Consider the following 25,990-nt stretch of genomic DNA (forward strand, 5'->3'; position numbering starts at 1 on the left):
GAGTTGATGCAGTGGTATCTTAAATAGCCCATAGGAGTTGTGTGAGAAGTCCATATAGCAACATCTGAGTTTTCTAAAATCTGCAATCAGCTATTTAGGTTTGCACACATTGAGGGGTCAGCTCATCTGTTTAAACATTGCTCTGTACTTTTTTTCATTCCTGGCTGTTGATGAGCTTCACAATTGCTGTATGTTCAGCAAACCAGCTGAGCTAGACTGTTGTAAATATTCCATGAAAATCTTTAGAAAGTAAAACAAAGTTTACAAAGTCTAGACCGGTGAGTTATACCTGAAGAACACATAAAGAGATGTATTTACAAGAGGTTCAACAGAGAAGTCTAGCCAAATTGCAGCAGTTTATTCCAACCATAGATCAGTCTAGATGGCCTACCATTTAGATTGATCTATGGTTTAGGAGAGGCACAAATTTGATCATAACGTCTTCACCTGCAGTTTGTCAGACAGTGAAAGAATAATCAGCTGAAACCAGACAGGTCACACGGTGCACCACAGTTATAGACAAGACATTTTTCCATAGCAGCATGACAGAAACTTGAGTTGGGACATGACAGGGAACTGGTATCATGTTCCCATAAGTCAACTTGAATTCCTGCAACAAACTGTCACCTGTTTCAGAAAAGAAACTGCATACTTTTACATATTGTGTTACAATGAGTTGTTTTGCAGAAAAGGCTGATTGAGTTTTTCTTATCACACAGGATAAAAATTCATCGTATGTGGCTGAACTTCAGGATCAGATGGCAAACACTCAGCTGAAAGACTGGGACAGTCATCTCTGTGACTGCTTTGATGATGTCAATACTTGTAAGAGTCAAGTGGTTTCTTCTTCTATAAAATAAATAATTAAGCCTTACAATCACCTTAGACCACTTTACCACTCTTTATCTACATGTCTTCTGTTCCTCAGGCTGCTATGGATTGTGGTGCTGCCCTTGCCTTGCCTGCACTGTTTCAGGAAGGTTTAAAGAGCACTACTGTCTGCCTTTATGTGACATTCTGAGTCCTGCTGTATTAGTAGCCTGTGGGATTCCTCTGTGTGTTCCCCCTGCAGCATTGTCTTTGAGGGCTTCTATTCGGAACAGATATGGAATAAAGGTATGGCGTATTTTACACTCAGCCTACTGGAATCTCATGTAAAATTGCCAAAAAAAAACAGTTTTAATGTTTGTCTTTCCTTTTGAAAAGACATTTTATCTCGCTGTCTGGTGCACCTGGTGTCAGACGCATCGTCAGCTAAAGAAACAAACAGATACCACTGTTAATCATCAATCAGCCCACAACTGTGGTCAATGTGCAGGCTAATCCCGTCATGATGGTCAATCAAAACTCTGCTCCAGCTCCTATAGGTTTTAAGGGTTAAAACTGTACAGACAGTTTTGAATTTGACTTCACAGATATATTTAGTTTACTATAATCATTGTATGATTACCTCATTAATTTTAAATCAAACAGATTAAGATAAAAAAAATATTAAAAGTAGGATTTATTATTTAAAAATATAACAAGAAAATAAATAACTTACTGGACGTTGTTTGGTTGTCTCTATCTGACTCTGTAATGCTTTCTTGAACACCTCACTAAAATTTACCAGACTAATCCATTTTTTTATCACTTATGCCAAATGCCATTTAAGAAAGTATAGGTACATCTCATTTATTATAATACTGTCAAACGGCCATTCTATTAACGTAATTCAATTCAGAAAGTTGAGTGGAAGGAAAACCTATGGTAAAACAAATGTGCACAAGCAACAAGAATACCCACAGCTTTCAGAAGAGTATTAAGCAAAACTACTTGTGTTAAGTCACTCCTGAAACAGAGAATGTCAGAATAATCTTACCTGGGCTAAGGAGAAAAAGAACTGGAGCGCTGCTCCCTAGTCCAAAGTCCAAAGTCATCTTATCAGACAAAAGTAAATTTTGTATTCAATTTGGAAATTAGGAAGATTAGAGAGGCACTGAACTCAAGCTGCTTCATCTACAGACAGTGATGATCGCGGGCTCTTTATCATCTGCTGGTTTTGGTCGTTTTATGTTTTTATGAAGAACCAAATTCATTGCAGTGAATTCTACCAGGAAGCACCTCATGCCTCCCTTTGCTTACAACTATAAGAAAATGCTGATTTTATTTATTTTTTTATTTTTCAGCACATCTTGTTCCCTGTCCATATCACCATGATGATCATGGTATCACTGTGTTTGAGTGGCCAGCAAACTGGCCTAACCTAAACCTTATAGAAAATCTATGGCGTATTAACCAAGCAGAAAGTGAGAGACATCAGATCCAACAATGGATCCATAACAATTCACCAGCTTGATGACCTTTCTGGAATGACAGGCAGTATTTTGTTCTAGAATTATTTAGAAGCAGCACTCATTATACGCAAATTTGCATCTAAATGAACCACGATTTCAGAAATGATGCTCTTTGTACACATGAGATCAAAGTAGAGACGTTTTGGCCATGATGCAAAGAGCCATGTTGGGAGAAATTGAAACAACACAACTTACTAAACTACGGTGGCCAGGAGGTGCAAACCAACATTACAAAATCTGAAACACTTTTACAAAGCCTGAGACAAATTTACATTTGAGAAAACATTTTTTACATTTTTAGGAAACAAATTTACTTTTCAGAAAACAATTTACATTTCAGAAACAAAAACACAAAACACTTCAAAATCTTACGAAAAGGGAAAAAGGGAATGTACCAACTCCTACGCTGATCGGGAAGTGAGAACGGAAGCGCTCATGGTGACCCAAGATGGACAGCAATGAAAATGTCATTTTGCCCGTTTTGTGGCACACATATGAGTAGATTAACTCGGTTTTGTTTTTTGTGTGCGTGTGGTCGTTCCTTAGAGTCTGAGAGACAGCAGCTCAATTCGTGGCAGTAGCAACTAGAAATGGACCTTCTGCCACCAGAGGGTGCTACAAGGTGCCAGACCAGCAGTAATAGCCTCTAAGACGCTGCCACTCAACCATGGGTTGTCATTATATTTATTAGCTATTGACTGTTATTCAGTAATTACTTTCAAATGATGATGTCATTATTATTTATTATTTAATAAACAGTGTTAGACCCATAATATAAGGTGACTGTATTTACTTGAGCTGGAAACTGTCATAAATAACATGCTGAAAGGATGACGAAGAGACATTCTACAAACAGTCGGTTTATTATAGATCATGAATCTATAATATAACTGTGAATTGTATTATATTGCTATATAACTGTGAATTGGCCTCACAAAATATAAAATGAATTATTTAAAAACTTGCTGGCTATATAGTCCCTGGCCACAAGGGTGCCACAGGTTGTCACAAGGATGCCAGAGGCTGCCAGACCAGCTGTAAAAGCCTCCAGGATGCTGCCATGGCGGCTCCCTCTGTTTTACTGCGGTCAAGCCAGCTGCCTCCACTTCGAAAATGACAGTCAACCCTCACGCAGTTTTGTTGTATGCGAAAACATCATGAAATACGGCAGCAGTGCATGCTGAGATCTTAGTAAAAGCAATATTTTTTGAATGAACTGACTCGTGGTGATTGATCTCGTTGTTATTTATAATAGATATTTAAAAGTCCACCTGCAAATATGTAGATATAACATTTTAGCTTTTATCACTGTTTTATGTGATAATTTGTGTGTTCATTTGTTGTGAATGTCCATTTATATTCCCTAAGCTTCCACGCTTATTAAAACAACATTGTTTCCAGTGACCAGTCTCACTTCACATTGACAGAACACAACCAGATGTCTCTCATCAAATTTCACCCACATCTGATGTGAAATTTCAAAATTAAAGCCCTTAAAAATAAGATATTTTAGACATTACTGTGCTAACATAGTTCACAGTGTACTCAAACAGATCTGTATGAGGAAATAAAATGTCCCACTTCTAACCTTCCAGATAACACAACGATCATTGCTACAGTGGTCTGATTTAACCTAAATCTTTGCTTTACTTGAACAGCACAGAAGTACAAACCTGCAGATTTTGTGGGTGATATTTTCTGTCTGTGTTCCAAGATGGAAGTTCCTCCCCAAACATGACAAACAGGTGATCTCTAAAACCAATCCAGAAAATACAAAAAAAAAGCTTACAAAATTATCTGCAAGACAGGATTCTAATGTGTTAAACTGGCCCAAAATAAAAAACTATTTGGTAATGGTTGTCACAAAAAATAAATATATTTGCATTAAGATGGTTAATGGAAACGTTCGCAAACGTTTCAACCACCCCATGTGGTGGTTGAAAGTGTCAAAAGTGTTATTAGTCCATTCAACTTCTGCTAGCATCTCATATGTTAACTTCTAAAACACAGAAAATTGAAGAGCTCTCAGTGTTTTTACAAGAAATGACTAAAACATCGGCCCAAAAATGTTAGAATTAATAATTTCCCTTCCCATTTATTTTTAGATGTAGACTACCTTGCAAAAGTTTTCACAACCCCTTGTACATTGTTTCTTGTTGCAGTGTTCATATTTTCCAAGTATTTTACTCTGACTGCATAGGATAGACCAACATAAAATGGTGTATAATTGTGAAGTAAAAAGAAAATGATCCATGATTTTCAAAACATTTTTGGAACAAAAGTCTGAAAGTCTTTATTTTGATACCTTAAAACAAAATCTATTGCAACCAATTGTGTTAAGAAGTCCTAATTATTAAATATCGCCTGCCTGTGTGTAATTTATTCTTAGGATGAACACAGCTGTTCTGTGAAGGCCTCAGAGTTTTGTTTAAGAACATCTGTGAACGAACAAGATCATGAAGATCAAGCATCACAACAAACAGGTCAGGGAGAAAGTTATGGAGCTGTATAAAGCAGGGTTAGGTTATATAACTAAATCCTAAGTTTTGAACACCTCACAGATCAGCCATTCCCTATTTTAAAAAGGTATTAGAAATTTTTTTATTGTTTGTAAGGTTAAGATCCTTTATACCATGTAATTCCATAGCATACATTGACCTTCAAAGACTGAAGCCGAAACTCCACTAAATAGTATCTGCTAGATGTCTCACCCGAGTCTCGAGAAACAGGGAGAGCCCTGTGATTGCTAACCATGCAAAGAGGATAGTGTGTGTAAACTGAAGTACGTGGAGGCAGGGAGCTGTAGATCAATGGAGACACATTCCCTGTGTTAGGTAGTTCACCTTGGGGTAAACTGAGGCACTGTATAGGTTGTATTTTTTGATCTCCTTGCAAGTAAAGTTTGGTTGTGTTTTTCTGAGAGTTTCAGTGTCTGTTGTTTCTCTACTCAAAAATATATATATCAGGGAAGTGTTTTCCCAACAAGAGCTTGAGCAGAGAAAGTAGTGGTGTACTTGTTGCTCTCACAAAAGGCTGAGATGAAATCAGTCTGTTGATGATCGGTGTAGAGAAACAGAACCGGCCAGTGCAAAGTGTCTTGCTCATCCAGGAACACCAGGGTCCCGGTGATTTCCAGAGAGCTCAGGCTGTTTAGGTTCAGCTGTGCTGTTGCTGCTGACGGGTGTTCATTACCGTTACCCTGAACCCTCAGGGAGCAAACGTATGGGCTGGAAAACCTTGATGCCTTGTTCCTGCACAGAAAGCAAATAAATTGATCTAATACTTTCAGAAATAGTTAGGATTTCAATTTAAATAAGACGAAACTACAGAAGTGATGTGGTCAACAGTAAACTGAGTGTCTATTTTATTTTGGTTTTTTTCCCATGTGTTTCTAGGGTTTCTAAAAGAAGAGTGGGAGGCAGATCTTTTACTTATCAGTCTCTCCTGCAGAACCAGCTCCCAGCTCTAGTGTTGCTGTTTCCTCCTGTGACCACCAGAGGCCGTCGGTGAGCATGAGGAGTTGGGCAGTGACAGGTGTTCCTCATCCAGAGCTCGTTAGGGCTCACCGGGAAGGAGTATATAGGAGCCAAGCTGCCAATCTCTTTGGCTGAGTGTTTTGCCACTGTGGTAACATCAAACCGTCGTGTGCTTTGGCTTTGCTCTGTACTTCGAAGTATTCACATTGTGCCTTCTGCTTCAGATTCTGTGAGGTGTGGGCGGACCCGGGACCAGCTCCAGACAAAATCCCCAAGGACCAACAAATCAACAGCTAACATCTGGTTACAAGTATCTGTCTGGCGGACTGGCTCTGGATCTCACATATACAGATGTTGTGATTATTAATTTGAGAATATTATTTAATATTAATATTTTATCAAATAATATTTCGGTCTGTTAAGGGTTGTCCTGTGAATACCAGCCCAGTAAGGTGATGGTATTAGGACAAAATAGAAAGGTGTGAGACGAGCTCTGACATTATTGAACAGCATAAACTCTGCACACATGGAATGAATTCACACAATTTCTTAAAATACAAGAATTTATTAACAAAAATAAGTCAACTCAAAGTCAAACATATTTCAATCAACAAACTCTTTACTATGCTAAAACAATCCAACTAAACTGCCAAGCAGAATTAAAGAATAAGGAAGACTAATGAGTTATGTACAATATAAACATGATTAAGGATGATTGAAAACCATGACCAAAAGAGTGATGCAACATTACCATGCAATGTTTATGTTTGAGAACCAAGGATTATTTTGAAGAATCTGGAAGTAAAGTTAAGTTAGTCTTAGAACTAACTTAGGCAATAATCAGCAACATTTAGTCAACCATTCACAACGCAAGATCAGCTAAAATTTTATTTTATTAAAATAATGTTTTAAAGAATGATCTGCTGAATAAAACCAACCTTCTGGATGACTAATTCTCAATGGTGTCTCATTAGCTGCCTTTGTTTATTAAAATAATATTTAAAGAAATATTATTAAGAGAGTATTTTGGAAACGAGCCAAATCTTTCTGGAGAAATGGGGCTTAATGGTGTTTACTTAGTTATCAAATCTAGTAAATGATGTTTAGGGACTATTATTTACTGGATTGAAGACTAAACCTTTCTGGGTAAGTATTATTTAGCACCAGAACACACACCTTTAAATATACCGTTAAGTGTTAAAATGCACAAGCGCAGACGGTGCGTTATGAGTAATCTTCTGTGTTTAAAATAACCCTTTAAGTAAAGTTTGACTTAAATTAAAAACACACAAACACAGAACACAAGCATGGCACGTGTGCTGCAGATAGCCTGCTAGCACTAAGATAGCAGAGTTTCACACAAACAAAACCAAACTTCATAGAATGAAACGTTCAGATCATTTTATCCTAACTACTAATCTGCCCAAACCTAACCTCTGTCCATGGTGAGGAAATGTTGTTCAAGGGGTGAAGTTTGAAGAAACGTCCACAGTCAACAAGCGGTTAGCTCGGTAGCTTCGCGGGAGGTTGAAGATGCGTTCGCTCTGTGAACAAAAGGGTTAGCTCCGGAGCTGTAGCTGGGCGGTCCGTCCTGTCCGCTGACCACACGGGTTAACACGGTGATGCGGTCTCTGGTGTCTTCCTATGGGGTAAGAACGCTGTCAAAAACAATGTGTATGTAAAGACGGAAATGTGTGCATATTAGTCAATAGTTGTGCATAAGTAAAATCCAAAAGAGGTATTGTATATTTTCTCTGTAAGAATACAAAATAAAATGTTACAGTTTCAAGAAATTCCAAACACAAAGTTCAAGTTTACAGTTGTGGTTTATTCTTTATGAATACAATATTCTATAGCAGTTTGTGAATATGATTTCTTTTCTTTGAGAATACGAATTTACATCAGTGACTTGGTGTCACGTGACCTCAGGCTCAGAATATAGTGGGTGGAGTTATACAATGATGTACAGTAGGTGGCGGTATGCACCTCTGAATTTGTTGCGAACCGCCAGCAGAAGAAGAGAAGAAGAAGAAGCAGCAGCACTAGCGCCAAAAGAACGGACCAAGAGCATATATTAACGACATTAAGACATTACCTAGCTTTGTACCGTAGTTTCTTGGTCCGTCATCTTAGCGCTAGTGCTGCTCCCAGACTGGGAGACCGCGTCTTTGCAGGGGCTTCTCTCGAACACCGTTTGTTTCTGCAGTGGTGGGAGAGAAAGTCAGCAATGCTTATACGTTAATTTCCCCTTTTTATGAATGAAATCACCGGGTACACAAACAGTGCTTCACTCATACTTAACTTGTGCATATAATCGATGATCGTATGGCTTCCTTGGATCCAGTTTGAAGAGTTTATGTCTTTTTGCCACCAAAGAGACATCAGCACGCTGGGCCTCTCCTGACCGGTCCCACTAGAGGCCGTGTGGAAAGAGGGCGGAGGTAGCAACAGCTGTGCTTTTATTTGGGTAGTGGCGTCACAGGAAGTCCGCAGTTATCCCGTTTCCTGGCTGTGTCGGAAGAAGGTTAATGCACTTTCTTTTGAAAAGTTCCAGAAGAGTTTGTACCAGAGTTTAATGTTGAAATCCATGGCTGGGTCCCAACACAGATACCCTGACTAATACTTGGATGAATGTTCCTTAGCAAACCGCAGGTCAACTACATGCTTTTTGTAGCCCTTAACAAGTATCTGGTTTAATTCCAGCTAGACATGTTACCACTTATGGCAGAAATGGTAGAGATCATTTAAACTGAGTGGTGTTCTGGCACAGACCCTGCTTTTTAACAAGGTTGAGATCAAGGACATTCCATAATCGTAATGCTAACCTACTGGCTGTTGATTTAATGTGTATTTGAAGAATATGGAAATGGTTTATCTTCAGTATTCCTTTCATGTTGTGCAATGCACCACTAGCAAGAAAACAGTACCACAGCATGATGCATGTTTGACAATTAGTAGAGTGTTTTTAGATTTGACAGCCTCACTTGATTACTCCAAACACAATTTTTGTCATTGATGCCAAACAGCTCAATCTTTGTCATCTTACCACAAAACCTTCTTCCAGAAAGCTTTTGTATTGTCCATGTGGGCAAATTTCAGTCTACCTCTGTTGTGTTCTTTATGGTGCTGTTTGTCCATCAATATTCTCTAACAAACCTCTGATTCCTCCATTGAACTGCTGGATTTAAAGTTAGAATATATTATATGCAGGACTCTGCTCAGTATTAGAACTAAGCTGCAGAGAATAAACTGGTTAAACTGCTCTGTGTTTCCTGGGTGTGGTTTTGCATGTGGGTCAAACAGCTGTTCAGCATTATGACATGTCTCTGAGGCAGAAACCCTGTCTACTTTTAGGACTAGACTTAAAACTTTCCTTTCTGATAAAGCGCCTAGGAGTGGCTCAGATAGTCAATTCAATTCAGTTTATTTACAAAGCGTTAATTCAAAACACATTTTCTCTCAAGGCACTTCAGTAAAGTCAAGTACATACACTGCTCAAAAAAATGAAGGGAACACTCAAATAACACATCCTGTATCTGAATGAATGAAATATTCTCATTGAATACTTTGTTCTGTACAAAGTTGAATGTGCTGACAACAAAATCACACAAAAATCCTCAATGGAAATCAAATTTATTAACCAATGGAGGCCTGGATTTGGAGTTACACACAAAATCAAAGTGGAAAAACACACTACAGGCTGATCCAACTTTGATGTAATGTCCTTAAAACAAGTCAAAATGAGGCTCAGTATTGTGTGTGGCCTCCACGTGCCTGAATGACCTCCCTACAACGCCTGGGCCTGCTCCTGATGAGACGGCAGATGGTCTCCTGAGGGATCTCCTCCCAAACCTGGACTAAAGCATCCACCAACTCCTGGACAGTCTGTGGTGCATGGAGCGAGACATGATGTCCCAGATGTGCTCAATCGGATTCAGGTCTGGGGAACGGGCGGGCCAGTCCATAGCTTCAATGTCTTCATCTTGCAGGAACTGCTGACACACTCCAGCCACATGAGGTCTAGCATTGTCCTGCATTAGGAGAAACCCAGGGCCAACCGCACCAGCATATGGTCTCACAAGGGGTCTGAGGATCTCATCTCAGGCTACCTCTGGCAAGCACATGGAGAGCCATGCGGCCCTCCAAAGAAATGCCACCCCACACCATTACTGACCCACTGCCAAACCGGTGCTGAAGGATGTTGCAGGCAGCAGATCAATCTCCACGGTATCTCCAGACTCTGTCACGTCTGTCACATGTGCTCAGTGTGAACCTGCTTTCATCTGTGAAGAGCACAGGGCGCTAGTGGCGAATTTGCCAATCCTGGTGTTCTCTGGCAAATCCCAAGCGTCCTGCACGGTGTTGGGCTGTGAGCACAACCCCCATTTGTGGATGTCAGGCCCTCATACCATCCTCATGGAGTCGGTTTCTAACCGTTTGTGCAGACACATGCACATTTGTGGCCTGCTGGAGGTCATCTTGCAGGGCTCTGGCAGTGCTCCTCCTGTTCCTCCTTCCACAAAGGCCAAGGTAGGGATCCTGCTGCTGGGTTGTTGCCCTCCTATGGCCTCCTCCACATCTCCAGGTGTACTGGCCTGTCTCCTGGTAGCGCCTCCAGGTTCTGGACACTACGCTGACAGACACAGCAAACCTTCTTGCCACAGCTCGCATTGATGTGCCATCCTGGATGAGCTGCACTACCTGAGCCACTTGTTCGGGTTGTAGAGTCCGTCTCATGCTGCCACGAGTGTGAAAGCACCACCAACATTCAAAAGTGACCAAAACATCAGCCAGAAAGCATAGGTACTGAGAAGTGGTCTGTGGTCCCCACCTGCTGAACCACTCCTTTATTGAGTGTGTCTTGCTAATCACCAAAGATTTTCCCCTGTTGTCTATTCCATTTGCACAACAGCTGTGAAATTGATTGTCAATCAGTGTTGCTTCCTAAGTGGACAATTTGATTTCACAGACGTTTGATTTACTTGGAGTTATATTGTGTTGTTTAAGTGTTCCTTTATTTTTTTTGAGCAGTGTACATTCCAATTAATCCTAACCATTGAACAGTGCAGTCAGATTCAGTTATTTATTCAAATTGGATGCAACGTTTTTCTATCTAAGGAAACCCAGCAGATTGCATCGACTCAGAGATTTGTAGCATTCACTCCTCCTGGATGTTGGACCACTTATTTGCTGAATATTGGGCCATTTGCACGTTGCTGGACGCCACTGTGCCTTTCCAACGTCATCGGCCATTTTGTACCGCAGGATAGCCTGTTCCTACAAATTCCAGCGGGCACCGCGGCTGATAAGATGGGGGCGTCGCAGCCCTGAGGCCACCGTCAACCATATAACAAAGTATGAGACGGCCCACCATTTTCACGCTGGAAACCGGACCAGCAACTGAAGCGCATCAATTCTGGAGAAAAGTCCCAAGTGGATTTCATTCATTCCCCTTCGTTGGCCAACAAAAAATTCACGAAAGAGGTTTCTGGAATAAGAAGGCCAGACATTTCACTTTGCCGATCGAAGACGTGAGTTTAACACGTAACAAAAGAAAAAAGCCTCACTAAGGTTTCAAGGAGACGGATTGCCACCTTGTTTTGTTCCAGTCGACTGCTGACGGTCAGATCACAAGTAAAACCCATCCTTTATTTTACTTTTTATTAGGAATAGCGTGGGCAGGGTAGAGTAGGGTTTAGAGTCGCCATTTAGAGTCTAATGTGTTCTGAATTGTATGTGCATGCCATCGTTTTGAAACTTGCCGTTGCTGTCTGAGGCCGCCGAGTCTCACAAGTTGTGTCTTTACCATGCGAACACCTGAGCGCAGATGCGCGGTAAAAGGGAACTGCTATAATAACCTTATGGTGAAATTCTACCATTTTCTGTCTTCAGCTTCATGTTTTACTAGCTTGGCGCCAAAGGTTTTACAACTCTTTGTGTGCGCGGACCCCCGCCCAGAGTAGGGGGATGCTTTATGACTTAGTATAACTGAGTTACAGTTTGGGCTATGCTCCCAAAACTCCGTTCAACACCACATTCTTTTGTCAGATTATCACTTTTGCCATAACTGCTGGTTGATTCCATACACAACCACTGCTGTTTTGTTTTATTTTCTTTAGTTAGATATTTTATCCTTTTGTGTAGAACTTTGCATGTTTGATTAGGTGAAGATTACTGAATCGGATAGCGGATTGTATCGGGCTGTTGATTTAATAAATGTCACGTAGATAAAGAGAAGGCGTTTGTGTTTATTTTGTGCAAGAGTGATTTGTCAGTCAAAATAAGGTTAAAGTTCCCCATGTTTCAGCAGAAACGGTTGATTAAACAGTGACATCCCTGGTAATAGTTATAAATTATTACTGAGTATTTAATGGTTGTAATTATCAAAGGCGTTGAGCCACAATTACAACACCAGAAGACATCTCTGGTTTCGATTCATAACTGAGGATTTTTGGTTAAGAAATTAATTTTCTCAAATTATGATTTTTAATTATAATTATTGATAAATATTAATTAATCAATAATCATAATCCCAACATGGATGAGCATGTAGCAACAGTGGACAGTCACTGGCGTTGACTTTGCAGCAATCCCTCATACTGAGCATGCATGTAGCGACAGTGGAGAGGAAAAACTCCCTTTTAACAGGAAGAAACTTCCAGCAGAACCAGGTTCAGTGTGAGCGGCCATTTGCCATGACCGACTGGGGGTTTGAAAGAACAGATCAGAGAGACAAAGAGAACAAAGAAGCACTGATCCAGGAGTCCTTTCTATGGGAAGGAAAAGTAAACGTTAGTGGATGTAGCTCCTTTAGTTGTTTCATCTGGAAAGAAAGAACAGATAAACTTTGAGCCAGTTTTCAAGGATAGAGTCTGAAAGAGAGCACATATAATTAGGTACAGTAAAAGCTCAGTTAGTTGCTATATCTAGGAGAGAGAAAGGGTTAAACACTGAAAGACAGGGCCAAGTGGATCATCTGTAGAAGGTGAGCATTAAATTGTTGCCAGCAGAAGCTTGGACGATGACCCTCTCCAGAAAGGTGTCACAGGTAGACACAGAGTCAGGCCAGGTGTAGCTTCTAGGAAGAGAAAAGAGAGAGAACATAAAGTTAAAAACTGAAATAACAGCAAATAATGCAAAATTGGAGAGTAGTGTGAGAATGTAGCGAAGAGGGTGAAAGTGGTCATTATGTCCTCCAGCAGCCTAAGCCTATAGCAGCATAACTACAGAGATAGTTTCAGTTTATTTATTTATATAGCGCTTATTTACAACAATGTCGTCTCAAGGTGTCCTGAGCTATCTCTTGTTATGCTGCTACAGGCTTAGGATAATGGAGGACATAATGACCATCTTTCCTCACTCTGCTACATTCTTCTACTACTCTCCAGTCACGCATAAACTGCAATTACTGCTGTTATCAAGTTTATATTACCTTCGATTTTTTTTTCTTCCCTGGAGGTACTCCTGGCCTTAGGTAGATGACCTTTTTGTCAATTTGAATAACAATCCAAACTTGACTGCATTGTTTGATAACTAGGATCATATTGGAATGTTTATAATTGAGTTTAATTCTGTCTGTATGATTGGAATGAACTGACAAATTGTTTTTGTGTAATAAATAGTTTTTTCTATTTTGTAAAATGCCTTGAGTTGATATTTGTTGTGAATTGGCACTATAAATAAACTGAATTGAGTTAATGTTTCTGTTTTGAGCTTAAGCTATTCAAAGTTTAAATAATATCTTTAGAGCCCCCAGAAGGGCCTCTTTCTCACCATGCAGCTTCTTATCTTTGGCCTTGGCTTTCCTGGCATCTGTCTCTGCTGCTCTCTGAGACACCAGAAATAAAACAAACACAATGTTTAATTTGTTGCACACTTCATGAAAACCAACACAAACAAATGCTCTCAAAAAACTACTTATGTGCAGTTGCTCTCTGAGTTGCTCATGGTTGCCTTAAGCCCCTCATCACACCACTGGATGGCACATGGAAAGTTTAGCAGTTTCATGCAGCAATGAGCAGCTGCAGAACCCCCAAAACTGACATACCCTATTTTATGCATTGTTACTTGTAGAGATGATTAAAACAGGAAAACAAATGTGCTGGAAAAAGGCTGAGTCCAAAAGCATGAAAAATATCCAATTATCAGATGCTTAATGATCCCTCCTTAAACGGCCACCTTAACGTGGTGGAGGGATTTGAGTACGGTACTCGAAAGATCCTAGAGGCTATGGCTTATGGCAATCAGGCTCTGGGTGACGTGTCAGACAAAGAGCAGGTAGCCCTGCCTGTGGTCCCCCGGGATTCCCATGCTTTGGGTGTCTGCTCAGATGTCTCGGGTTCAGGGGGGCAGGTTCTGTGGCCCCCACACCCCTGCCATTGAATATTCTTATGGAGAAACCTTATATACACAAGCAAGCTCACAGGTGGAGTAAAAAACAATAATTATGACAACATGTATAATGCCTGTTACATTTTCATGTGCTGTCAGATCCATGTCTGGATCTGAAGTTCGCAAATATTGAGAGTGTATTATTTCATAAATTAAGTGGCATATGTGCAATCTGTGCTTTGGAAATTTAAAGTGAAACTGTGGAATACAAATCCCAGAAGTGAAAAGGCAAATGAATGGCAGCTACATGAGCATGTATGCAAATGGAGCACAGCCCTTCAATTGTATGGGACAGAAGTTAGCATGTCTACACCAAAAAAAAAAAGAAAGAAAAAAAGGTAGAGTTAGTTTGCATCTTTTCCCCTGGGATCTGAATAACTCAGGGACCACACCCTAAACAACCAGTGCTCTTTCAACACACCACCAAGAGATAGCAAGACTTGATCTGGACCAAAGTTTGTTGATTTGTCAGGTAAGATTTTTTTTTGTTTATTAGAAAGTTTGATTTAGTTTTGAAACATTTAAAAAACCTTTTTTTTTTTACAAGACCCAATGCTATTCCCATAAACAGAAATGACTGATGCGAAACAGCATTACCTCGTCTCATTAGTAATAAAGAGATTTTCGAATGCCATCCATTACAATGACAGTAACAATGTCAAGTATAGAACTATCACGTAATGAATAAAGTTTTCAAGGCATTTGCAAAACAAATTGTATAATATGACCAAACTGATGTTTCTTAACATCAGCAACAATTATTCATAGTGCTGCTAAAATAATGTAACAGTGATAATACTGTGACATAATAAATTTAGTTATTGTAATTTTGGTAGGTAGACCTTACCTGTAGGGCAACCTCCAAAATAAAGCTGATGAATTTAGTAGTGGTTTTACGTGCTTATTTTTCAGAATATTCCGATTCTGCTTTTCTGCTCATTATAAAGTAACATAAAATATAACAAGCTAATATTAGCTGGTTAACTAGTCAGTCTGACAGCTCAGGTAGCCAGTCCACAGTCAGCTGCTTAACAAGATTTCACTCTTAGATCGCAACTACATTACTAAAACATACGATTTATAAGAGTTAGATTGGGGATCCTTACAAAGTGTTTTGTTGTGACCTGAAATATATCCAATTAAATTCAGCCAGCTGACCAGCAGCACATAGCAAAAGGTCTGGCAGGGTAAGCTCTGCTACTCAATGAGCAACACACCTGAAAAAAAAAACCTCTGGCACTGTCTGAGGAATTGCATTAAAGCAATTTAAACTGTAGGAATATGGCAGATGATTTTTTGAGGTTTTGCTGGAACCACTGGCCCATGCATACTTGAAAATAAGTTAGGAAAGGCAAGCCTGAAATAAGACATTGTTGAGGATCTCACAACTGACAACAGATCTCTCTGGGAACAAAACAAGGACCATTTCCAGTGATGCATATCCAGAACAGAGTCTTAATCTTCTTCTTGTGTTAGCTTTCTGTTACTATCTCTTATGTGGGTTTTGTCTTAAAGGTAACATATCATGCAAAATCCACTTTTTTAGCTGTTAAATACATTTAGTTGTGTACTTGGAGACTGCAGGAGAGCAGACAAATTGAATTTAGTCTCTCCAGGGGCTGCATGCATATCTTTATATTCTGCTTGGGTCATCTTTTTCCGTCTGTTCAGTTTTCTCTATTCTCTGTTACGTTTTTTGAACTATTACTTCATAGTATTTGCTGTGGACCAGCTACACAAGGTCATGGACTTCCAGCTAATCGATTTTGCATCTCCACCATTTTTATTTCTCGCTGCTGTGAGGATTATGATTATTGATTAGTTAATATTTATCAAAAATTATAATTGAAAATCATAATTCAGAAAAATTATTTCTTACAAATGGAATATGTCCTCTGGTGTTGTGATTATCGGCTCAAAGTCCTTAATATTTTCAATTAGTAAATTCTCATTAATAATTGATAATTATTAATCAAAAACCATGTCCACCGCTTCACCAAAGGTGGGGATCTTCGACCTTATTTTGACAGATAAATCACTCCTGCACGAAATAAACACAAACACTTCTCTTAATTATATATGTGAAGATTTATTGAAGCCAAATAATTCTGATATACCATTATTCTGGTCCAAAAACCTTCACCTAACTAACAAGCACTATTCTACACAATAAAAATGACTACCTAACAATAATAATAAAATAAAATATATGCGCTTTGAGTGTCTACAAAGTTCAAACCAGCAGTTTCATGGACAAAATGTGCAATTTGGTTTACATGGAAAGAGAAGCCCTCCTGGTGTGCTGATGTCTCGATTGCGGCGATCAGCTGGTAGACGGTGGGCTGTGCTCTTAGCCACTAGCAGCTGATTGCCCCAAATCTCGAACAAAGAGTCATAAAACTCTGAGGCGGGAACTCAGTGGAAAACTCCAGTAATAAAACTGAAACACAGGAGTGGTCAGGTGAGGCCCAGAGCACAGTTGCTTTGAATGGAAAAAGTTTAAAAGTCCAACTTCTAACTCCTGGCTGTTCATCAGCCGGATGATGATGATCAGCCGGACAAAAACATGAACAAGCACCTTGCTGATCACATCCGTGCTACGTGATTCATCACACTTGCACAGCAAATCAAAACGGCTCAGCATAACAGACTTCAATCAGTATTGCATGCAATAATTTGATACCTTGGATTAACTACTGGTGATTCTAAATCACCTTAACTTTGCCTGACCATGCCCAGACTTCTAAATCTATCCGATTTAATAGCGAAAAAGAACAAAATTACTTTGACATTGATTTCTTCTCTCCACCGGTTAAGGATGGGTCAGGTCAGAAGAAAAACGAGTGGGGGAGGGATCACGCATCCATGACCAACTCAAAAGAAAAACGGTAAACTTCTCATCCGTCCAAAAGGGGGAAATATGAAGAACCGTTTAGTTGACTGAATCACAAGGGGAAACTGCTCTCCTTGTCAATAAAACCTCTGTGGGTTTTCACCTGCGCCGAATGTCGGCGGGGTCTTCGATCAGTATATGAATCTTATGACCTTCTTGTATCAGACAGATTTCCAGCTGTCAAGCTCTTCCAGGAATGGCCGTGTGGAAGAAAAGTTCGCCTGCGAGCTTTTGTCTCTCCAGATATGCGCCTCCGATGCGTCGTCCCGTCAGACACGCTGGAAATGGCAAAGAAAGTTTATTTTCCGCAGATTTTGTAATCCTGGGTGACGTCAGAGCTGCGATGTCTGTTGAGCTGCACGTGTTGAACTGCGCAGCCTATTTGGTCCGTTCGACCAAAACGGATGACCCCAACGCTGCAATTTTGAAGTTCAAGCTCAAGTATGCCAACACTGCAAGTAGATAAGTCTAAATATTCAGCTGTTGGGTGTATTATCCTACACAATTTATTACACCGTCCCCCAGCGTCAGAATCTCTTCTAAGTGCCTGGTTAAAATTTTCATGGAAATGTACCCATATCAGTTGGGAAATTCCTCCTTGTTTGGACTAAGCACTTCAAGCACAAATGCTTCAGCAAACTCCGCCAAAGACTTCATCTGATTAAGGAGTCAGTTCCTTCTCTCTGTGTAAACGACGGATACAGCAAAGCTGTAAGCTGCAAATAACGCTTAATGACAACAAACCTTAAGAAAGAACCACACTGTGTTTTGAATAGTATTATTACATAAACAGTTTTGCATTGTTTTTTCTGTTTATGTCTTGTTTCTGTGCCGCTAGTAATATCTCTGTTATCAAACTACAAAAAAGGACGAACAGGGTAACGTGCAGGGCTCTTTGACCTGGAGGAAGTTGGGGTGACAAGTGCCTCAAAAGCATTTAAAGAGAGGGCACCAAAACTATCAGACACAAAGGAGCCTGTGGAGCTACAATAACATGGAATTCAGACCAAAGCATTGTAGTTCAGTTTTATATAGACCACAACTGTATGATTTCAGTGTGAAAAGAAAGGATTTAAAAGCATGATATGTCCCATTAAAATCAGCTATGACATACCCTAAAAACATTTTACTTCTTAACTCTTGGTTACATTGTTTAGCTTCCCTGTCCATGAAAGATTTGTTTTATTGTGGCCCCCTGGGCCTTTTTATAGACAATACACCCCTTATTTTGATTATAATACATTGACAAATGGACTCCGAAGAGAATAATATAAATATTTTAAATGATCAAAAATATTTTTTTTCATTTTAATATTATTAACTATAGTAACATATATTAGTTACTGGTCAATATTGACCCATATATAGATATACATTTAAGTCAAGAAAAGCAAAAAGGCAAAAACAATGTTTGTTTTTTTTCAAAATAGATATAAAACATAAAAGCTGTGCCCAAGAACATGCAGGTGTATTTGTATACTTTTAGATGCAAAAAGTGACAGTACTGTGTTCCTTTGTTGCAGTAGAGGCATTAAACATTTGTACGCAAGGCAAGGCAATTTGTTTAGTACATTTCAGCAACAAGGTTATTCAAAGTACTTTACATAATGACAACAACATTTAAAAAATACATTGCAGTGGCATGATAAAGGAAAGTAAGGAAAATTAAAGAAAACTACTACAGACTGACTACTGACCTCAACTTTTTTGTTAAATCAGCAGGACAATTTAAATCTAACCCATTCTTTGATGCATTCAGTGCATTTTGGTTCATATTTTTTCACCATAAAATCAAATGTATCTCCCTGGGGAGGAGGTCTCAGGGCCCTTTGCACAGTGTGCACCTTGACAAGGAAATGTCCTAGCTCAGATTTAAAAAATATTCTCTGCATTGTATGCAGACACATCAAGGATGTTGTAAAACAACCATTGGCAATCTCCTGGTCATTTGCTGGCAAGCATTGCAGTCAGTCGTTGGCAGTCAGCTTGTCCAAGTTGTCCACTTGTTTTTGCTATAGTCCAGGATGATTATGGGCTTTTTGTCACTTCCTGATGACAGCTGTGTCTTTATGAAGCGTGGACATTGGTATCACATTCCATCATTTTGTTTGTTTTTTTCCGTTGTTGCATCCCACACACCATCAGTGGCCTCACTGTTGGATCTCCACTCAAGCAAGGAGAACATTACCATCCAGTTGTTCCTCATCAATGTCATTCCACATTTTGCTGTGGACTTTTTTTCTGTCAATGTTGGTCAAAGGAACACTGACTTTTTTGTGACAATGGCAAAAACAGATCAAAACATCCCTTAATATCACTGACTCTCATCATAACAAACCTTATGATCCCAGGGGTAGTAATGAATCTCAGTGACCCATGGTAATTACTATCGAGCATCTGGAGACAGCGAACTGAAATGTTCAGATAGAGCACATCACCGTAGTCATTTACAGGTTAAAAAGTTGTTTGCACTATTTTCTGTTTTACATAAATTAGAAAGCAAGACTTGTTTTTGTAATAAAATCCAAATAAAAGTTTGCTTGTTAAAATATACTAAACTTTTAAGAATATTTTATAAGTTAATTGATCATCGATTAAAGATCGTAAACATTTAAAAGTACATACAAATGGAGTTTGTTGACCATTTCTTGTAAAAGGGTTTTCCGAAAGTGCAGATTTTGAATAGGTGAAAATAAACAAGTAGTAGAGCAAATGACTGACTGCAAAATAAAGGATATAGAGTAGGATTTTCAACACTGAGTATTGATTCTTTACTGTGAATCTTGGAATACATTGATTTAACAGGGTGAGGTCACAGTTCGTGTCTGAATTTTAACATCTGATGGAAGAGAAACCCCTGACAGACTGGAACAGTGGTCTCTGCGACTGCTTTGAGGATGCCAGTACATGTAAGAGTCAAACTTTGTAAATCTGCTAAAAATAAAAAGGTAAACATCCCTTGATCACTTAGTTTCTGTGCATTTATGTTTTTTAGGCTGCTATGGTTTCTGGTGCAGCATTTGCCTTGCTGGCACAGTTTCCAGACAATTTGGAGAGAACAATTGTCTCCCCTTATGTGATCTATGTGCTTCATATTATGGGTCCATTCCTCCTGGAGCCTTGTCCTTGAGAGCTGCCATGCGACACAAATATGGAATCAAGGTACGACAAGATTAGATGTTTTTACAATGTAATACAAATCACACTAACAAAGACCATTTTAATGTGTGCATTCCTAGGGCTCCCTCTGTAAAGACATTTTTATTTCCTGGTGCTGTACAACCTTGTCCTGGTGTCAGATGTATCGTGAGTTGAAACATCGCAAGAAAAACCCCGTCGTCATCAGTGCACAGTCTCCAACTGTCATCAACATGCAGCCTGCTCCAGTGATGATGATGCCTTCTCTAGGCGGTTATGCAAGCCACCCAGTAGTCATCCAGGCTTCACACTAATATAAGGGCTTGCTTTTTAATCTGATCTAACCTATGTAACACAAGACAGTGATCTTTTTAAATCATGATTCCAAAATGTCAATTTGTGATAAACTGTTTACAGTTTTGTAGAGAAAGAAAGAGATAAAAACATTTAAATTAGTGTGAATGAATAAACGTCTTAAACGTCTGGTTTATTGTATTATTTCATTTAAGGCAATAATGACAAAATTATGATTTGTTATAGCCAAATGTAAATTTGAGATGACAGAATTTAAATTAACATTTGACACGTGTAGCTTGTAGAATATAAACTATTTATGTGTGTAATATTAACTATCTCTGTGTGTAACTGGCATGTGTACAAAGAGCATAGGGGGGGTCAAGCTTAGGGAGTGAAGCATAGAAAGTGCAAGGTCCTTGGGGAGGGAAGTAGAGAGTCCAAAGTCATAAATTAGTGAAGGACAAGGAATCACTGATGGGGGAGAAGAAGACAGGGGAGAACAGCGCACAGAGAGGGCAAGGTCATAAATTGGGCCAGACACGATAAGTTTGTTATAAGAGAAGAACCAGAAGTACTCCTTATTTGGATATGAGGTTATATGGTTGCTGGGGAGATATCCACAGATAGAATGATTGTGTATGTGTACTGCATAGCAGCGAGGGGTATATAAAGGTATTTGTGGCCCCTCCAAAACGGACAACACACAGACGTTTCCAGGTACCAGTGTGAGTGTGTGTCCCCTCTCTGAATTCAGATTGGTTTTTTATAAACTTGTGGAAGCGTACAACTGATCTCTGACTGAGGATTGTCCTTTGGGTGCCAAATAAAAGAGTCGGGGAGAGATGAGGAGTAATGTAAGAGTTAACTGACGGCCAGTAAAATTTTCCTACCTCAAAAGCTATATAAACTTACTCACTCAAACAAATGATTTCTTGATATTCTGGGTCTGGCCTTTCTGGGTCTTTCTACATGGAGTTTACATGTTCTTCCTACACATCCATAGGTTCTTTCTGGGTACTCCAGCTTCCTCCCACAGTCCAAAAAACATGATTGTTAGTTTAAGTGGTTACTCTAAATTTCCCTTAGGTAAGAGTGTGTGCGTGTCTGGTTGTTTGTCCTGTGCGTCTTTGTGTTTCCCATTGGATGGACATGCAACCTGTCCAGGGTAAACCCAGCCACTCAGCCATAGGTGTGAAGTGAAATGTGAAGATGTGAAGGGAAAGGAAAATTATGCATGGTATCATACTTTCCAACAAATGAAAATCCAAAAAGTGGATGTGCATATGAATTCGGTCCCTTTTTTTCTTTTAGTCTTCAATAAAATCAGATTAAACCAATTGCCTCCTAAAGTTGTAGAAGCATATGTTTCCAATTTAATCTTAGTATAAATATTCCCTTTCTGTGAAGGCCTCAGAAATTTGTAAGGAAAAATGAAAAGTGAACAACCAGCAGGATAAAGACCAAGAAAACACCGCAGATAGAACAGGAATAAAGTTACGAAGACGTTTAAAGCAGAGGGCAATCATTGGAGACTGAGACTGGGGTTGATGTTCACCCTCCAGCAAGACAACAACCTTAAGCCTATAGTCAGAGCTACAATATTATAGTTAGATCAAAGCGTAATGTTGAGAATTAAAATCATTTAGTTTCATATATGTGTTTAGTTTGCATGTGGGAACATAAAACTAAGATTTAACATGTGTGAGCCTTGAGGAGAGAAGTCACAGGGTCACAGCAGGAGTCAGGTTGGAACAAGGGTGAAACAGAGGTTAGGAGGTTCTCAGCAGCTGTAAGCAGCAAATGCTGGCTGTATAGGCAATAAAGCAATACATGTCGACTTTTGGGCATGGTATAGATGATAAACTACCCACCAGTGGGGCTTGGCTGATTTACAGTGCCAGACTGCATAATGGGGAGGCTCAGTCAGTAAGCTTTGAAGTAGATGGTATGAGATGTTCTGGCATCTGTGATGAGGCAGAAGTCTCGGTAAAGACAGCCATGCTTTGCTGAAACCCGAGCTCTCTCCCTAAGGCCTTAGGTAATTTTCTTTCTTTGCTTAATTCTGTTTGTATTCTTTTTTGCATTGGACATCATTGGACTTATTATCTACCCAATTAATCCTGTGTTAATCTTAATTTCCTGCTCTTCTTTGTTCTTTCTCACGACATCCGGACTGAATCAGAATCAGAAAAGCTTTATTGCCAAATACGTTTTTGGACATACAAGGAATTTGTTTTGGCGTGACGTTGAGGCCGCAGGGATATCAGTGATGGCATTATTTTACCTCAACAGTAATTAGGATGACCTAGACTTAAAAATATAACTGGGAATTTTTAGCTACATTTGGAAATTGATGTTCTTCATCCCCTATGTCTATATTTGAGCTATAGAAACAGTCAGTCAGTCATTTTCTACCACTTATTCCATAGTGGGTCACAGGGTAGCTGGTGCCTATCTCCAGCAGTCTATGGGCGAGAGGCAGGGTACACCCTGGACAGGTCACCAGTCCATCGCAGGGCAACACACAAACAATCATGCACACACTCATTCATTCATACACCTAAGGGCAATTTAGAGCTACCAATTAACCTAATAGGCATGTATTTGGACTGTGGGAGGAAGCCAGAGTACCCGGTGAGAACCCACGCATGCACGGGGAGAACATGCAAACTCCATGCAGAAAGACCCCCGGTTGGGAATCGAACCCAGGACCTTCTTGCTGCAAGGCAACAGTGCTACCAACTGCACCACCGTGCAGCTATAGAAACAATGAGCAAATATTTATCTTGGTGCTCAAAGCTGAAGGAGACACGGGTCTATCTCAAACAATCAAAATAAAATGTACTGCAGGCATTATGTTATGTGATAAAATGTGAAAATTTTTAAAGGGGTATCATTTTTCAAGGCTATGAAAAATGTACATGTGAAACAGATGGGAAAGGGGCATTTGACAAACAGATTTCCTTTACACAGATTAAAAAACACCAAATGTTGAGAGCAAAATATATAAGAAAATAAATCTATAGGCTCTTTGTCTGATCTTTTAAACTAAGTAGCTAAATAAATTTAAAAAAGTAAAGGATAGCATTTTGTTACTCAGGTGAAAAATTTACTCAGGAATTTAAAAATTAAATTAAACTAGAGATGCAAAGGCCAATCGAAGCTGAGTGAAGAATTAAGATTGTTAGACAAATAAAAAGCCATTTAAATGCTAAATTAAAAAGATGTTTTGAAGCTTATTTCCTACAATCTCAGGTCTTCTCAGCTAATCAGGTAAGTCATTCCAGGGGTCAGGAAAGTTAGGATAAATCAAGGTCTTGCAGTATGGTTTACTGAAGGATTTGTATAATTTGTATAGTAAGAAATGTTCTTATAAATATGATTGACTCAGAGTTTTAAAAGCTTTAGTAATATTATCTTATAAATAAGTTTTAATTGAAATTAACTTTACTGCACAGATTTCCACTTCCTCCATTTAAAAATGCATCGATTCATTCAGGGAGGTTACCTGTTTAAAAGAAATAAACAGTTTTGCATGTTAAAAAATATATATAAAATCTGATCAACAAGAAACAATAACACTCCACCCAGATAAATATTGGGAATGTGGAAAGTTGCATGTTCATAATATCCAAACATGTCCCTATAAAAGCAGGAATAGTATAAATAGGCAGTATATGGGGACTTACTAAGATAAGATCTAAAATTATAAAGTTCTTGATAGAAAAGGAAAACATCCATGCAAGGTTATGTCAAACGAATCTACTGTCCAGATTTCAAATAAACATATTAACTTTACCAGAGGGTGAAAAACAGATGAATATTTGATATTTCTAAGTTTTTCACAGACTGGCTCTTTCAGAGGGGTATTCTAAAATAAGCTTTTAGCAAGGTGGACTCATTTGCTGCTAAACCATGATCCTATTTTCACACTTGTCAAGGCCAACATTAGTTCGCTTTTGTATTGTGCACTCCCAGGGTCTTATACACATACAGGCACCCCAAGAAAAGATGGGTAAAAAGATTTAAAATGTTCACATTTTTTATTGCAATAGAGTAACTGAAAATGTTCCCATGTTTACAAATAGATTTTTAAACAAAACTACTGATGCTACATTTACTGGGGTAAGTTACTGGTTGTGTGCACAAACATGAATTTCAGAGTACCATAACCCACAGAAATTGTGCTAAATACTGCAGGACACTTGTCATCTTTATTTTCGTCTTACAAGCAAGCCTACGACAGAAAAATGTGTTGAGGACATAACAGAAAATACATGTGCGCTGAGATGTAGTTGACTTGCTGAGCACCGTAAGTTATCATATCCTTTAAATTATTCAACTGTGACCCGGTGGCAACCCATTTTCCGTTTACTGGTAGATGTCACCATATTAATAATATCATGCACTCAAACAAGGAAACATCCCCTACCATACTTAACAATGGACATGAGGTGCTTTTCCACATATTCATCCGATGTTTCATGCCAGAGACACCTGCAGAGTATGTTGCTGAAAAGTTCAGTCTCAGGCTTATCTGTACAAAACACACAGTTCCAAAAACTCCCATAGGCTAAAACAAACTCCTCCTTTATATTTATAATAGAAGGTGATTCCCAAACAAGCATATACCTCATTGTTGCAGATTTCCTACAGTCAGCTTTGGAGATGGTTCCTACAGAAATAGGCCGCATACAGAAAACATAAAGTTATGTTGTAATAATAAACACTTTAACTTAAAATGTAAAAAAAAATAAATAAATAAATGGCTTTGGTGCTGAAAGGAACTTTCCGGCCTGCGCAGGTATCACAAGGAATGGCAAAAGAAAAAAGGGGAATAGAGAGAAGGTATTCTAAATTGGCTGCAGAGGAGGTATGATCGACCCGCTCTGCCACTGATTATCCTCACAAATCTACGCTCTTTAAATAAAGGGAATCCTTTAATAGCATACAAAAGGTACTGTAATGATTTTCAAGTGCCCATGTTGTGTTTCACTAAAGTTTGGCTGCAAACCTCAGTGTCAGTGTCTTTTTCCACTTACAAAGAGATGCTGGTGCCAAAAAATCTTAAGGGGTAGATTTTTCTAAACAATCTGTGTTCTCAATTGTATGCAGTGAAGTTTACCATCTGTAATCCCAACATGGACAACCTCAGATTGACTTTAAGACCGTTCTACTTGCCAAAAGAATTTCGGAGTATTTTACTCTTTATTTTCTAATGTAACATCCGTCGTTCACCTCCCAACGGCAAACCTTCTCTGGCAGCCTGCACAATGGCCGACTCTGTACACAAACTGCAGCTAAATTCAGACTCCTTGATTTTAGTTCTTGGTGATCTAAATCAGTGCTGCCTTGAAAGTCTGCTGCCCAGGTTCAAGCAGTACGTAAAAAATGCATATGCGAAAAGACAACATTATGGTCAGAATGTTTTGTGAATCTGAAAGACGTGTATGTATCTA

At 39.1% G+C, this 25,990-nt stretch overlaps 1 protein-coding gene across 1 annotated transcript; it reads left to right on the top strand.

Moving 5' to 3' along the window:
- Positions 1 to 14,626: 14,626 nt before the first annotated feature.
- On the top strand, positions 14,627 to 20,690 carry LOC124873221 (placenta-specific gene 8 protein-like). Its single transcript, XM_047373709.1, has 4 exons — positions 14,627 to 14,675; positions 19,902 to 20,005; positions 20,092 to 20,258; positions 20,336 to 20,690. The coding sequence occupies exons 2-4, from the start codon at positions 19,939 to 19,941 to the stop codon at positions 20,546 to 20,548; spliced, it is 447 nt and encodes a 148-aa protein (XP_047229665.1). The 5' UTR covers positions 14,627 to 14,675; positions 19,902 to 19,938; the 3' UTR covers positions 20,549 to 20,690.
- The last annotated feature ends 5,300 nt before the right edge of the window (positions 20,691 to 25,990 follow it).

This window comes from Girardinichthys multiradiatus, chromosome 9 (genome assembly GCF_021462225.1).
Source record: "Girardinichthys multiradiatus isolate DD_20200921_A chromosome 9, DD_fGirMul_XY1, whole genome shotgun sequence".
Classification (NCBI taxonomy): Eukaryota; Metazoa; Chordata; class Actinopteri; order Cyprinodontiformes; family Goodeidae; genus Girardinichthys; species Girardinichthys multiradiatus.

What these genes read in the sequence shown, in the direction of transcription:
- LOC124873221 (XM_047373709.1), top strand. Translation starts at nt 19,939, where the DNA reads ATGGAAGAGAAACCCCTGACAGACTGGAACAGTGGTCTCTGCGACTGC. An exon ending in CTTTGAGGATGCCAGTACAT is followed by an intron (nt 20,006 to 20,091) that starts GTAAGAGTCAAA and finishes TATGTTTTTTAG; the next exon opens with GCTGCTATGGTTTCTGGTGC. An exon ending in GACACAAATATGGAATCAAG is followed by an intron (nt 20,259 to 20,335) that starts GTACGACAAGAT and finishes GTGCATTCCTAG; the next exon opens with GGCTCCCTCTGTAAAGACAT.